Genomic DNA, 16,492 nt, shown 5'->3' with positions numbered 1-16,492 from the left:
TCTTCAGTGGGAGGATTCAACAGATTCAACATGCAAACCCAGGTGCATGAGACATGACTCAGTTACAACATCCTTCCATGGTGACCTAAAGCCCCTGTCCACACTGAGCCCCAGCTTCTCTGGCTCCCCAGTCACCTCGTTTCTTTACCTAAGTCTCCCTTTCTGATGACCATTTTTGTACACAGACTGCCAGCTCTGGCCCTAGAGGTGCTTCCTGAGGCAGGATCTGACATTTGCTCTGAAACTCTCGACCCATATGCCCTACTTTGGTCATCTCATCACTGTCACAAGCAATTTTAGAGGACTCCAGACGAAGCAACCTTTTCTTTTGTTTTTGTTTTTGTATTTAGAATAGCATTCTTTATTGCTTAGACATACTGATTTTAACACAATTTATTGCCAACATGAATTCAAAGCAAGTACACAATTTCTTTTATACGAGAGCAAACCAGAAAATCAGGACACAGTTGCCAACGTCAAATCTTAATCTTCAGAAAACAACATTCCCACAAGATTTTCTTGAAGACACTCAGATTCTACCAGTTTTTGAGGCATTCCATATTTCAGTAGTGTAGGTACTGCAGTGATTTTCAGTTTTTTTCTGAAATTGTTATTTGGATCTTTCCAATATGATTTTTCTCCTCTTTGGCAGTAGATAAGCACATAGCCTTCGCTAACATGCTTCAGGCCCTCTTGAACGACTGGTTCAGCTTGCACATAGTCGGGACACCAGCTTTTTCCTTCAGCAGCCTTAGAAATGCTGAAGTAGGCGAAAATGGTCTTGCCCGGGTGCTGTGCCACAGCGCGGTTGAATTCCTTGATGCCGGACATGCTCACCTCCTCACAGGAAGCCATAGGGACAGCACACCACCCAGCGCCCAAAGCAACCTTTTCTTCCCCAAAGTAAACATGACTGTGTATTGCTAGATGGTGCCTAAAACTGGTAAAAACCAGAAAAGTAGAATCTCTGATTCACTGGACTTTTCACAATGGACACTTGTGAAAAGCAACCAAGGTGGCCCGAGTGGCCATGCAGACTGGCCCTGGTGGGCCGACATCTTTGGGAAAGGATTATTTGGAATGTTATCAGGATGCTCTGCTCATGAATTTTCTTTAATATGTTCAGCTTTTGCACTGTTTGTAAATTAACCTTGATTTAACTTTATCTTCACTTGTGACACATTGCTGGCTATAAATACCTTTTTGTCTACAACTTCTTACATGTGGGTAACATGGTGCTTGTGTAGACAGGTTAGGCACAGATCTGGGAATTTCACATGATGGCCTCATTCTGATCTTTTTATCAACACTCTGAGGGGCAGATAATTACTACCCCCATTTCACAGATGGGGTAGAAGAGGATTAGGGAGGTTGTGGCATTTGACCAGAGCACACAAATGAAAAATAATAGAACGAGCTCTCTTTGATGCCAAGATACAGGCTCTTAACTACAAGGTTATAGTACCTCCCACAAGAGAAAAGAATATTTTATTTAATAAGAATTATACATTGTCTCTTATCCCAGAGCAAATCACATGAGTCATTTAAGCCCTCTGGCCTTTTCTCTGTACGTGGAAATGAGGGTGTTTGATGTGTAGCTTATAATAATAGGGGAAACAATGAGAAAATCAGATATCCGACAATCAGAAAATGGAAAAATAAATGGCAGTGTATCTCCTTAGTATATTATCAGCCATTAAGAATAAATTTTACAAAGTTTCATAACATTTAAATGTGTTCATATATCAAAATAATTGAATAAAGCAAAATACAAAATTACATAAAAGGGATAATATTATTATAACTATTTAAAGTATCATGAAGCCAGGCCCACTGTCGTGTGTGCCTGTTACCCCAGCTCCTCAGGAGACTATGGCCGGAGACGATGGCACAAGTTGAAGGCCAGCTTGGGCAATTTAATGAGACCTAGTCTCAAAATGAAAAATAAGAAAAGCCGAGGATGTGCCTCAGTGGTAGGACACTCCTGTCTTCAATGCCCAGTACAGCCGCAAGAAAAAAAAAAAAAAAGCAAAGCAAAAAACCATCATGCGGAGAATGCTATGGTGTCTGTGAATGAAAGGCACGGAGGTTTGTAGCTTTGAAACATATCAAAACTGGGGCTGGGGATTTAGCTCAGCAGCATAAGCGCCTGCCTTGCAAGCAGGCAGTCGTGAGTTCGATCCCTGGTACCGGTTTAAAAAAAAAGTTCAGAAACACATTAAAACCTGAGAAGGACTTGTGGATGGACAGAGAAATTGCAAATGTTGATCTGAGTGGTAGGTATGGAGCATTCTTCACTTTTCTTAACCATCTAAAACTTCTCAAAAGAAAGTAATGGAAAAATAAAATACTCAAAGGCAGAGCTCACTGATGGTAAGAATGGCCATCTTTCTGTGACAGCATTATGGGTGATCATATTCCCCCTTTCATTAGAAAAAACTCTACTGTTTCAGTTACCTATTGTTGTATAACAAGCCAACATTTGGAGACTTAAAACTATACCCATTTATTATTTTTCATGTGTGAACTAATGACTTAAAACAGCAAGTACTCACATCCTATTTGCTGACAGAGTGTCTCTTCCCGGACTCTGCCCATGTTCACTGAGGCGACTGCTTTACACAGTTGGCATCGGTGCTGGGCGGTGTGGGCCTTTCTTCTGCTGTGGTTTAGACCTGCAATGTCTCCCAAAGTCTAATATGTGTAGAAACGAGGGTTTTAGAAGGTCGCTAGGTCACATAGTGGATTAATCCACTTATGAGTTCAGGGCTAAATGTGTTCTTTCTTAGAAGGTGGGACCTGGCAAAAAGGCAGGATGCTAAGGACATGAGCTGGACATGTCTCCCTCCCGCCTCCTGCCTTCTCTCTGCTCCCTGGCCATCAGGCCTTGAGCAGCTTTCCTGTGCCAGGCCCTTCCACCGTGCCCTTCCTATCTGAGAGCCAGTCAACTATGGGCTGAATCCAAAATAAATATCTCCTCATTTAAGTCATGACTACTGGGCATTTTATCCTGGGGATGAGAAAGTTACTAAGACACCCTCAAGTTATTTGCGGGGCTTTATTTCATTTTGTTTTTCAATCTTAGGCTTCTACACAGGTGGTAGTCTCAAAACAGGGTTCAAAAAGAAGAGAACAAAAGTAGAAAACTGTAAGGACCCATAAAGCCCAGCCCAGAGGTTGTCTAGCCTTTCTCTCCACCCCGGTATTATGTGGGCCCACTGTGAAGGGCGGAGAAACAGACTCCACCCTAAACGGGAGAAGTAGCAAAGCATATCACATAAGGCCACAATTCGTGAAGAGAATGAATCTGGGGCAGGAAAAAACAAACAGACTTAAAAACAAAACCCTACTGTGGGACCCAGGTACCTTTGCCTCACATCTACTGGAATAGGAAAATGCACCCTAATATAACTAATGGCAGGTTTAGGGCCAGGGATATAGCCCAGTAGCACAGCACCTGCCTGGCAAGCCTGAGGTTGTGAGTTTGATTCCCAGTACAAAAAAAAAACTAATGGCAGGTTTTAATTCCCATAATTTCTCTTTTTTAAAATTTTTTCTATTTTAAAAAGGGTAAGATTAAACATAACAAAACAGATCATAAGGAAACAATTTTAAGAAACATGGATTTCAAAGCAAGTCCACTGGAGATCTTCACTGTCTGTCTTATTGTCTCTAGTTTTCTTCCAAATAGTTGTCCTCATCTTCACATGCATTGAATACATACTGAACATTATAGAACTAATCAAATCATTACAGGATGATGAAGGCTTTTTAGGTCTTCAAGACCTGACATTGGGGAAGTCAATAGGGATTGCCATAATGTCTCTTATTCTCTTCACAGTAGCTGTCCTTATCTTTATATTGCTGAAATTGAACATAAGAGACTAGACTAATATCACTCTGAACAGTGAATAATAGTATTGCTAGATTTTATATCATAATGCTACGGAATTAGCACTGGGTTTCTTAGTGTCTCTTCTTCTTCAGAGTAATTCCCATAATTTCTCAATCCATTCAACTGCTAAAAGGCAATAACGTCAACATCCCTGTGGCTCCTAGGGGTGAAACAGTTGAGCCTATCTCTGTTCTAGTGGTTTTGGGAACCTAGGCATTGGTCTGATTAGCACACAGCGTCCAGATGAGCTATTTCCCTCTCGTGACCCATCAGGTCCTACAACTGGCGTCTTCAGTAAAGGCAATCCAGGGACAACTGATTGCGTGGCCCAAGAAGCCCTCCAGCCTGCTTCCAGCTGATCAACGAGGAAGCTTTGCAGTGCTTAAGAGGACTGCTGGGGTGTTTTGCTTTGCTTCATTTGTTTGTTTTTGTTTTTGTTTTGGTAAATGAGATTGGAGTGGCCCTGGCCAGCCTGGATTCCATAATCCAAAAGGCCAGATAAAACTACGAAAACTACTTACAATGGTCACTAGATCGGTGCAATTGGGAAGCAAGTGTCTGGCTCTCGTGACTAAATCCCTTCACTGCCCCCTGAGTGCTGCAGCGCTCCTCCCAATTGTGGCCGATGCTTGCTTAACCTTACACCTCTTCTCATGTCTTCCAAGACTCAGCAGCTATATGTTAGGCAGATGCTCATCCCAGGATTCCAGCCTCTCCCGCCAGAGCCCAGCCTGCAGGTGTCTCCAGTTCCTAGATCAGTTAGGACAAAAATGGTGATTCCAAGCTACATCCATGCTCAGAGGAAAAACTGGGGCTTCAGAAACCCATAAAAAAGTCTGGAAATCATGTCTCTCAGGGGGAAATGGAGGCAGGAGGTGGAAGACATTCCTGGAAGGAGGAACCCTGAAAAGCAAAAAGAGAAAGAGGAAGCTGGCTCTCCAAAAACCACAAGAGTTCCAGGTTCTAACAGCTAGACCACTGCAGGAAACACAGCTTGAGGTCTTGTGGGCCTAGAGTTCTGGGAAGTCCAAGAGAAGCTCTCTTAAAACTGCAAAGAGCACCCACCTCTGATGACTAACCCATGCCTAGGGACACAGGTGGCATAGACTATCTTAAACAACCCAAAGGGATCCCCAACTCAATTATAACTAACCACAATCTTATTTATATTGTGGTTGTGACTCCTGGTGGACTTTGGTGCCATGATAGTCACTCAGAGGCCCATATAAGGACAAACCCAAGCCCCTCCAACAGAAATGGGGAGACTTACCTCTGATTGGAGTAGATCGTCATTGTCCCAGTTCAAAGAGCTACTCTCTCTCTGTAAAAACCACATATACTGACAATTGGCTTCTTTGCGATTGTGAGTTCTTTTCTCTGGCTCACACTACCCTAAGGACTGTGTCTTTGTTAAGCAACCTATGCTTCATTTCAAAATAAAATAAAATGAAATAAAACAAACAAATAAGCCTACTATATTCATTGCAACCAGATGTTGAAATAGTATTTTTGTTTCACTTCTTCTACTGAACTGAGGCCCCAGTGTGGAGAATATTAGGGGTACCAGTCCATTTTTCATTTCTGTAATAAAAAGATCCAAGGCTGAGTAACTTTATAAATAAAAGAAGATGCCAGGTGTGGTGGCACACACCTGTAATCCCAGCACTCAGGAGGCTGAGGCAGGAGAATTGTTTTAGGTTTGAAACCAGCCTGGGCTACAAAGTAAGCTCAAGGCCAGCCTGAACTGCATAGTGAGACCCTGTCTCAAAAAGACAAAGGAAGAAAGAAAGAAAGATTGATTGATTATTTTGGCTCCTGTTTCTGGTGGTCACAGGTGGAGGCCCCCTCTGGCAATGGTCTGCTTCATAGCAGAGTTCTGAAGAAGCACAGAGTCTCACATGGCAAGAGATAAGGAAAATATATCTGTGTCTTCTGGTCTCTCTCTTCTTACAAAGCCACCAGCAATCAATCATGGGGCTCCCACCCTGTGATCTTATCTAATTCTAATCACCTCCAAAAAGGCCTTGCCTCCTAAAGACCATGTTTGGGTTGTTTCCACTGTCTTAAATCTCAGGATAGCAATTAAATCTCAACACGTGAACCCTTGGGGTAGACACCCAGCCACTTTCAAGCCACAGCACTGGCACAGAGTAAAGCAGTACGGGAGGAAGGACTTCCTGTTCAGTTGCCATTCAGACATCGCTGACTTCAGTCTGCCTTTGCAAGGAAGGCTGTGAACACTTGAATCAGGGTGGAGACTGAGAGCAAGAGTCCTTTAACAAGACAGAGATATTGCTGAGTGCAAGGGTGGAAGGGGCCATTCCAAGAACTTGAGCTATGCCCCCGTATGTGAAGACTGCATACAGACAAGCGACTCATGCCTCCAAATCCAAGGCCACGGAGTAGCAGGGCAGCCTGCAGGGCGGGCAGAGGAGCCAGGGCAGGGTGAGAAGAGCTGCACATGCAAGGTTTGGTGATGGGGATACAGGTGCACTTCCTGTGGAAGAGATACAGACTTCCCCTGCTATGGGTGCCCTAAAAGCAAAAGAATAGAGTGCTGTAAGTGAGCTGTTGTGCATGGCCCACTGGAGGTGAGTAGAAAATTCCCAGCTGTGGGACCAGGGGCAGAGGCATTCTTGGTGTCTATTATGGATTAAAAACTGGTGGTCAACTTAACACCAGCTGAATTAAATCAGCATGGTGCTGAGTGTAGATGGTCCACCTGAGGAAAGTTGCCAGCATAAATAGAGATGTGGAAAAGGAGAAGTTGGGTGTTGTGGGTTTCTCCTATGTGTTGCTGTTTGAGCCTTAGGTTCTCCTGGAGGAGCTCGTGATGACTAGCTTTCCCAGTGTGAGTTCGACCATTGTCATCAGAGGTGCTCAGGACCTTGTTGGTGAGAGAGGCCGTGGTTCACTTTGGGGGAGCTCTGGTCCTTACATTGTGCATTGCTTCCTGGCTCTGGAGGGGAAAACGTGTGCTATTTAATCTCCAGGACAGACTCCTCACACTGGCTTCCTGGCATGTACTCGACTGTTCTTATCATCAGAGGAGCTCAGGGACTCCGTGTTGCTAAGGATGGCTATGGTGCTTTTCAGGACAGCCCTGGTTCTTTATTTTGAGTGTGACTTCTCAGCTCCAGTGTAGGACTCTCAATCTACCAGCACAGCTCCTTCACCCACTGGCATAGACTTTCTAGCTTCCATTGCTGACCTCTGGGCCTTCCTAGTGCAGATCCGTAAAACAGACTGGCATGAGTCCTTCTCCAGCTGGACTCCTGGGAGGCATTGTCATGGGCTCTAGGTCTTCATCTGGACTCATGTGGGAGATTACTGTGAAATTCAGGCCCTTGGCTGAATATGCTATGTCTTTAGCGTTTAGTGTAGATTTCCTGCACTTTCTTGTGCTTAACCCGGGTGACCATCACAAAATAATATTATAAACTCTATGTCCTGATTCTAATTGTTCTCACAGCCCCTGACTACAACAGTGTCACTCCAAAGAATCCCTGCAGGAGAAATACGCCCAGAGGATATGAGGCCATGATGATTCCTATCACCGTGACTTTGCCAGCCCTTTAAGCCCCTTTCCTATCCTTCTCCTGCCTGGGATGAGGTGGGGCAGCAGAACCAAGATGGGGAGGAGGGTCAGGAGAGCAAGAGGGCAACTGGGCTGACCACACACCTGCACCCACAGGCCAAGCTCAGGCAGCGGGGAAGTTATAAACTGCACAAGAGTTGGATGGGAGCCTTTGCTACCTGAAGAAATAAGACTTTTAATTAATACCTAGGAGCATCCAAAAGAGCCACAGAAGACAAAAGGGAATCCACAGAGTCAGCATGCAGAGAAGTAGGGAGACTACATTGCTTTCTGCCAAGCCCCGCTCGCTCAATCACCTGCTTACTCTCTAGATTTCCCAGTTTTTATATCGAATTGGCATGACTTATATAGAGAGTGAAAAATAAGGTCTATTTTTAAAAAGAAAGAAAAGAGCCATGTGCTCTAAATTTCCCAGTTTTAAAACTGATGAAGAAGTGTCCTGACAGGAACCTGGATCGACCAGGAGAGGAAGGAAATGAGGTGTCCTCCTGGGAATCGGGGAGCGGGTTTCTTCAACGCTCTTGTGTCTAAATAAGACTACAGAGTTCAGCACAAGCAAGGTAAGTGGTAAGCTCTAACATCCCTCAGCCGCCCCAGGCAGTCGGCCTCCGGGTCCTCGCCCCAGCAGACCTGTTTTGGCAATTTTAGACAGGCAGAGCTGCAATTTTAAAATCCCAGCGTATCCCTCTAGCATAAACACACGGTTTCTCGCAAGTTCTTGGGAAATGAACACTGCCAGCTCCCACATGGCAGGGAGGAAACCTCCGGGAAAGAAGGGCTCACAGCCTTTCTTTTTGGAGACTTCAGGAGATTTGAGATCTCCCACCATCCAGGCAAGGTCTCCGAGGCCATGTTTCATGTCTAAAGAAAGAAAATAGTTCTAATGTTTTAAAACATGGCACGCTGACGCTGGGAACAAGAAAACATGTATAATGCACACAGTGCCCTCCAAATCGCTGGGGGTTTTATGCATGGATTTTTATCCATGAAAATAGGAGGCTGAAACCATCAGATCTCACCTGCCCAGCGGCCAGCTCCTGACAATGTGCGTGTATTGATCATGGAGCTGATGGCACTGGGGAAAAAGATTTTGTGCAGATTGTTCTGAAGCCACTGGGCCTGGAGAGGTTGCCAAGGCCTGACAATCGGCGCATCTAAGGAAGACAGGTTGGGGCTAGCTGACTGGGACCTGGTGGATGAAAACACTCCCTCCCCATCTCCACCCTTGAAGAGACCCCACCTTAGTGCCGGTGGCAGGAGGGGAGGCCTGTGCTTCACTGACCTTTGTTCTCTTTCGGGGCCACCTTTCAGTGGCCTGGTTGTTTGACATGGTTTCCTGCCAGCCTTGATTTTACTCTCAATTTGGGAAAATGAGGAGACAGACTCTCCGCAGGATGGTGCTCCTATTCTCGAGAAGGAGAAATAAGCATTCAGCCTGCTACAGCCCAGCTCGGGGTCAGGAGGTGGGAGGTGATCACTTGCAAGATGAGGAGATACATTTCCCATAGCTTCACCAAGAAATGCATCTGCTGTCAGATCTGGCTGGTCCTGATAGCACAACACACAGTTAGCAGAGTCTCTGTGGGCATCTTTCCTGCTGGTGGGCAGAAGCTCAGGCACTGGGGTAAACCAGACCAGCTCTCTCAGCTGCCCACCAGCACCTCAGACACTCTGGGCTCTCATTCCAATCAGTTCTTGGTGTTCCTCCCAAGGTCACTGTCTGTTCTTTCTGAGAACTTGCTGCAACTACATTTCCCAGCCTCCCTTGCAGTTAATGAGGCCCTTGAAAGAACAGGATTAGAAATGAGAGATCCCTGAGCCTTGGGACATGTGGCTGTGTCTTCTCTAGGTTTTGTCCCCTCCCCTGTGGCTGGAGCCACAGTAGCCCAGCCTTAGCCCTGTAGACAGCACCAAGGCTTGACAGAAGGAGCTTGGGTCCCTCAATGACTGGATAGAAAGCTTGCCCTAGACGGTTACATAACAGAGAAATAAGTTCCTATATCTAAACTATGAGATAACCAGTGCGTCTCTTAGTTACAGCAACCAATCCAGCTGGTACCTCTATGTCCCTAGTGCCTACCTGGTCCACAGACCTTGGGTCCAGAGAAGGCTTTGTTAAAGGCAGAAACCACAACAGAGAAAGGCGTTCTCTCTGACATAACCTAAATAAGACCAGAGGTCAAGAAGACAAGCCCCAAACCCTTCTCCCTTTCCTTCCTTCTTAATTATATTCCCATTTGTAAGCCAAACTCTGTCATTCTGTCTCCCTTAATGGCTAGTTTCTATTCTGGTCCTTTCTTCACCCTATTATCTTTTGCAATATTCAAGCGATGAAGGGGTAAGCGGCTCCCTTAGACTGTCTCTTCTCTATCTTTTTAAATATTTCAGTTGCTCTCAATCCTTATTTTTGCATTTCAATTTCTTGTGGTACAGTAAATTTATCTTGGTCACTCAATCAACTTCTCGGCCGTCCCTCCCCACCATCCCTTATCTGTTCTGCTCCGGGCTAACTGAAAATACCTACATTATCTTTGCAGCCAATGTGCCGACTGGAAGAAAATCTACAGATTGTCTTGATAGGGAGTCATCTGAGGGAAAACTTGGAAATGCTGCCCTTGTCGGGACAAGGGTAAAGTGTGAGGCTGAGTCCCTGACTTTCTTTCAAGGTTAACTGCACAGGCCTGGCCCCTTGCAAAGGCATGGGTGAGGGTTTTCTTTCTCTTTGTTTCAGTTCAGACCCAGACTTTCCCCTGAATCTCTGTCCTCCGTGGGGTGGGTTTACTACTTGCCTTACTCCTCACCTGGTCTCAGACAGCCTCCACCCAGGAGTTCCTACACCTGACCTCCCGTGTGTGCCACCAACATGATCTGAAGATCATCAGGGGATAGGACATGGCTCTCAGTGGAATCCCTAACCAGAGATCCACAGAAAATTCTATGTTTGCTGCCTGGAAGTCTGAGGCTCCTGATTTAGAAAAGCTCTATGTAATTCTCTCTCATGGAGATAGAGCAGGAAGACAATAGCAGATAAAAATCTGTTCTGGCTCAGGATGACAGCTCCATCCCGGACTAAATCTCTTAATGGTAGACCTTACCGAGTAAACCTAAGCCCTCTCCACTTTGGCAGCAGGAGGCCTCACCGTGTTGGTCACCTCCTGGAAAATGCGTGGATACCACTCCACTGATCCACCAGTTAGCTTCATTTCCACCAAACCGTAGTCCCACTCTTGGTAACATCACAATTAGTGCAGTGGCCCCTGGGAAGGAGGGAGCATGCAGCTCTTAAGCAATGTCCCTGAGGGCTGCAAGCCCACATAAACCTGGGCCCCCCAGGACAGTCCTGTATCTTGGGTTCATGTGTATCATCTAATCTGTTCAGAAGCCATAGTAATTTGGGCTTCTACTCCTCAAAGGATGCAAGGTTTCAATGCTGCTGTTTCCCTTGAGTGGCCAGTCCTCCACCACTGGTAGGGACAGTCCTTCCTTCTTCTCCTTTTGGCTCATTTCCTCCCCTCCCCTTGATCCCACTTCTGTTAACCCCTGGCACATACTTCAATCATTTCCTCTCTGTGCATTTGATGACCCTGGCATGAGAGGCGGAGGAAAGAGAGGTATGTTTAGATCCTGCCTAATGGACTCCTCTTAGAAACACTTTTGTGTTATAAGAGGCTCTGGTTTCTTCTTGGAGGCTTTAACACTTAGGAATTGCATTTATCTTCCTGTAAGAGAGAAACTTGGTCGATGTGGCCTAAACAAGATAGAGATTTATTTCTCTCTCAGCTTACAAAAAAGAAGAAAGAGGAGAAGGAGGAGGAAGGAAAGGAAGAAAGAAGGAAGGAAGGAAGGAAGGAAGGAAGGAAGGAAGGAAGGAAGGAAGGAAGGATCCAGAATAAGGCACCCAGGATTGATTTGGTAGCTCCCAGGATCTTCCTATGCTTCTGCCTCCCCGTTCTCTGTACATGCTTTCTATCTACAAGAAGGTTTCACTGTGGCTGCTGGAGCACCAGTCATCATGCTTGCCTGACAAGCCACAAGAAAAAGAAATAACTGAAGTGTTTTCATTTACAGCTCATTGACTAAACCTAACTGCAAGGGAGTTTGGAAACTAGTGTGTCACCTCAGCATATGGGTCACCTAAGCATATTGACACTATGGAAGAAGGTAGATATTGAGCAAGCAACAGACAGTGTCTGCCACTGAGGCAGACAGCACAGTGGTGACACTGCTGTGGAGACACTGGTTCAAATCCTGTGTTCCTCTAATCACCAGGTGTGAGTGCTTGGGCACAGTCATCTCTTTGTTCTTCTGTGTCCTCATTCAAGATAGTTTCCTGTTACTATAACAAAATACCCGAGGCAATTAACTGATAAAAGAAAAGGATCAGTTAGCTCATGATTTTAGAAGTTCCAGTGAATGATCAAGTAGATACATTGCCTTAGGTTTCTAATAGAGCATTCCAGGTAGTAATATGGGGAGCAGGTACCAGAGCAAACTATTCATATCATCAGCCAAAAAGCAAAGAGGGAAGGAAAAAGAGACTGAGATCCCCAACCCTCTTCAAGGACAGATCTCCAGTGACCTCCTACTTGATCCCAGCGCTTAAAAGTCCTGCCATTATAGAGACTCTTTATTTATCCTCATTGCAGTCTGGAAAGCTTGTATTTGTAATTGCATGTAAACATTATTGGAATACTGCCCAATTAATTTTAATCTACCACCTCCAGTGCAACCCACAGTGAGAGTAAACACACACTAAGACATATTTATAATTAAGGGCAGCCAAGGGGTCCTGATTCTGGTCTAGACGAGAGTTTACAAAGAACAAAGGCCTCTACCCCAGCATCTAACCCAGATTTTATTATTTGTGAAGAGAGTGGCTAGAAGATGAGCGACTGTGAGAATGGCAGGAATAATGTGAGTACCATGAGCTGGGCTAGCCAGGAGGCCAGAAAGCATCTCTACAGGATGCAGAGAGGAGGACATGCAGAAAGATCAATCTGCATAACACAACTGAGGTATCATCTAATGTCTAGGAGGCTGGTGTTTTAGTTTTGACATGCAAATCTTTTCTGCCCTGGAAAGTCATAGCCTCTTATCTTGAGGTTCAAACCCAGTAGACAGCTCTGGAGCTATGTGGCTCTACATGTTGGTGGGCTTAACCATTTAGAGGGAGATCCTGAGGTGGGGAAATAGTGACTGAAGTCTGGCTTCAAAGAGTACGCATCAGCACCTCAGCTAGCCATATTTACATTGCTTAGAGCCCAATGAAGGGAAAAGGAAATAGCTTAGCCAGCTCTGCACATAAGTACAAGGAGACAGGGCCAGGTTTAGCCAAAGTGGATGCAATTGCTCTGTATTCAAGGAGGGCCATTCAGGTGATCTTCTATATACCACCTCCCTGAGGACTAAGCCGTTAGCAGTGTTATGGTTTAGATCCAGGGCATCCTCACAAAGCCAAAATGGGGATGCTCAAAGATGGAGCCTTGTGGAAGTGAGTGGGTTATGGGGGCTCCTCAGCTGACTTGCCTTTAGGAGGCGGGGCCTGGTTAGAGGCGCGTCACTAGAAGGTTGTATGTCCCTCTACAGCTCCTCCTTTCTCTCTCTGCTTCCTGAGTGCTATGAGGGGAGCAACTTTCCTCTGTCACATCCTTCTGCCTTACTATTTCTTCTTTGGAGCAAGCCAACCCACAGACTAAAACATGAGCCAAAATAAACCTCTCCTCCTTTAAATTGTGAGTGTGGCATATTTTGTCCCAGCAACAAGGAAAGTAACTAAGATACACATGGACCTTTGGGGGACATTCAACATCTAAGCCACAGCATCACCTATATAAGGAGAGTAAAGACAGCATTGATCTTACTGCTGGCAGTGCTGTTTGATTACTGGGCAGATTATTTAGGAATCAACAATGCTGTAGTACATGGTGTGTTCAGTAAATGCTGGTTATTGTTACTCCTCTGCCTGAGTTGACATCATTTTTATTCCTATTATGCTTACTGATATGCACCTTGCTCTGAGCAAGAATCATGCTTGGGAGCAGCTAAGGGTGGGGGCAAAAATTGTCTTTCTTTAATTTTTCACTGCCATGGCCAGCAAGATTAAAGTCACTTTGGAATGTCCCTTCGTGTTCCTCTGCCTTGTTCCTCTAGAAGGACAGAGTTGCAGAGAGCATAGAGGAGGCGATGCAGACTGCTGACTACCCACATGTTCTTCACACTGTCTCAAGCCCTGAGTCCAGCACTGATCACATCAGCCCTTCTGCCCACTCACTGTCAAGGGTAATTGCACAGAACCCCATGCCAGGGGCTTAGGAGTTCCACTTCGCCCTTGACCCAAGGAATTCATAGTCTAGAACAGAAGCCAGCAAACCAAAGTCCACAGATCAAATCCAGCCTGATGGCTATTTTTATAAATAAAGTTTTATTGGCACCAGAGCCATACTCACTTGTTTGCGTATTACCTATGGTTGTTTTTGTACCAAGTGGCAGATTTAGTGGCTACAGTACACACAGCCCACAAAGTGTAACGCTCCGACCACCTGGCTCTCTACAGAAAGTTTGCCAACCTCTGCCCTCAGAGGAAAAAAGAACACATTTAAAAATACATATATGTCAGCAGGCTCATGCAATCAAATACGACTCTGGATTGATGCTATTTTAAAGAGAAGGCCCCGGAGAAGTGAGAGGCCCTAGCGAGCAGTAGGGAGGGGTAAGGAGTACAAGGACAGAGTCAGAGACAGCTCAGGCTCGATCTGTAATGCTTGTTTTACAAGAAGTGTGGGCTCGAACAGTTAAAAACTAATTTTAAAAGAGTATATTGATTGCTGGATAGACTGTGACATATTTAACACTCTTATAGATTCCTAATAAAGTATCATTAATATAACCCCTGTTGGAAAGCAATTTGGAAAAATATATGAAGAGCCTTAAACATGTTCCTTCTAACTCCACTTCTGGGAATCCATCCTAAGGTTATAAACTAAAATGTCAAAAACCTTCAGGCACAAAGATATCCATTAGGATATGGCTTAAAGTAGCAAAAAGCTACGATCACTTAAATGGTCCATCATACACAAGTAAAATGAATTATGATCCCTTCACATGATGTTTTGTTTTGTTTTGTTTTTGTTTTTTGAGAGAAGGTCTTGCTCTGTAATTCAGGCTGGCCTCAAACTCATGATCATTCTCCTGTATCAGCCTCCCAAGTGCTGGGATACCACCATGCCCAGCACCTGAATATACATAATTAAAACGATGTTCACAAAGTTGTAAATAATTTGGGTAAATATTGAGTGAACAAATTAGAAACAAGGTTATGTATAGTTTCATCATAGTTGTATTTAAAAAATTAACACCTCAACCAGAGCTCACACAGATGTCACAGGCTCAGTTACTTTTCTCATTGAGACGAGATACCCAACACCCACATTAAAGGAGGAAAGGTTTATTTGCTCACAGTTTGCAGGGGTTTCAGTCCACAATTGGCTCCAGGGCAGGCTGGCTTGGCAGAGGGGCACTGCAGAGGAGAAATGGCAAGCAGAAGATAGCAAAGCAACAAGGAACCACCGCATCTTTCTGTCCCTTATATTTTCTCTAGGCTGCTTGCACTTGTAGCAGGTAGCACGCGCATCCTTAATTCAGAGCCCTTGATCCTAGCTCTGCATCATGAATCAAATCCAGCATCACACACTCTGGATCCAGCCCCTCTGAAAAAGCCCCACTATGACCAAGTGAGGCTTTGGGGGGACAGCTAGATACAAGCCATAACAGTCACAGTAGTTATCTTTGGAAGAATAATAACTTGCGTTTCTCCTTTTTTATACCCATATACCTTGTGTGTATTTCTTTCTAGAGTGTGGTTTTTCTTCCTTAATGGAGACTGTGTGTATCACCTTGAACATTAGACTTTTGAATAGTCCCCTCATGGTCTATATATTTGAGTCCCTACCTAATTCGTATATTGAAATCCTCACCCCACCAATGTGCTAGTGACAGAAGCTGGGGTTTGGGAGGTGGTTGGTCATGAGGGTGGATCCCTCGTGAATGGGATTAGTGCCCTTGGAAATGACATCCCAGAAAGGAGCACATAGTGATTAACTGGCCGTTTACAAATGAAGAAGCTGGCCTTCCTGAGACACTGGACTTGCCAGTGCCTTGGACTCCTCAGCTCTAGAACCATCAGAGATTTCAGTTGTTTAAAAGTCACCCAGACTGTGGTGTGCTGTCCTAGCAGCCAGCACAGACTGCGACAGAGGCCAAGTGGATCAGCGATTCCATGACAACAGAACAGGAGGGGAGGGTGAATCGCCTCATTTCCGCAAAGTCAAAAAAGCCAAACTGAGGGAAGGGAGACAGTTACAGGTCGGAAGCATGCTGTGTACCCAGCCCAGACAGATGCTGCCTTTGTCCTGCACAGCCCTCTGGCTGAGACTGAGCTCATCCCAGAGCTCGAGGCAGGGAGGGAGCAGGCTGGTGTCAAGGAGAGGAAGCCTCAGGACAGTGGAGTTTGCTCATATTTTGGGAGGTATTTTCAGGTATTTTTACCTTCTGACTAGTTTCTTCTGGCTCAGAACGTCCTCTCAATTCTGAAATCTCCAAGAATACTTTGTTCTCTCTTAGCAGCAATATTTGCTTGGGCTTATCTTTTTTATCCTAAAAAAGATACGAAAATAATAACAAAGCTGGGTGCTCCATCCAGGGAGGATCTTAGGAGGACTCTAAGATAGCAGGTTGATCTCACCCTGGGAAACCACTTAGAAGCAGCTAGAGTCTGCGTTCCTGCTGCAAACCTCAATCCCTGGGCGTGGAGGTCAGAGAGGACAGGCCTCCAGGGCTGCCCTCACCATAACTTAGCCTCTGACCTTAGGCAAGACACCGACACTCTCAGAGCACCACTTGCTTCCTTCATAGACTAAGGTGGGGGGTGATCTTTCATCGAGTGTTGCTGAAAACAGCACAAGTAACTTTTTAATGTGATGTAATAATTGGCACATAGGGAA

The 16,492-nt window shown here is 45.2% G+C and overlaps 1 protein-coding gene and 1 long non-coding RNA gene across 2 annotated transcripts; both read right to left on the bottom strand.

Annotated features, from left to right (window-relative positions):
- Window positions 1–321: 321 nt before the first annotated feature.
- Window positions 322–1,630, bottom strand: LOC100722806 (thioredoxin domain-containing protein 17-like). The gene has a single exon (XM_063251250.1). It carries the CDS (start codon window positions 853–855, stop codon window positions 484–486), a length of 372 nt encoding a protein of 123 aa, XP_063107320.1. The 5' UTR covers window positions 856–1,630; the 3' UTR covers window positions 322–483.
- A 956-nt stretch (window positions 1,631–2,586) lies between these two features.
- On the bottom strand, window positions 2,587–15,011 carry LOC134476520 (uncharacterized). Its single transcript, XR_010048243.1, has 3 exons — window positions 14,950–15,011; window positions 5,166–5,216; window positions 2,587–4,798 (listed from the first exon to the last, which is right to left on the bottom strand). It is a non-coding gene; the product is annotated as an uncharacterized LOC134476520 (long non-coding RNA).
- Between the last annotated feature and the right edge of the window lie 1,481 nt (window positions 15,012–16,492).

Source organism: Cavia porcellus, unplaced genomic scaffold (genome assembly GCF_034190915.1).
Source record: "Cavia porcellus strain 051 isolate PalLab524CR breed Dunkin Hartley unplaced genomic scaffold, mCavPor4.1 scaffold_6, whole genome shotgun sequence".
Classification (NCBI taxonomy): Eukaryota; Metazoa; Chordata; class Mammalia; order Rodentia; family Caviidae; genus Cavia; species Cavia porcellus.
This window is presented reverse-complemented; position numbering and strand designations above follow the sequence as displayed.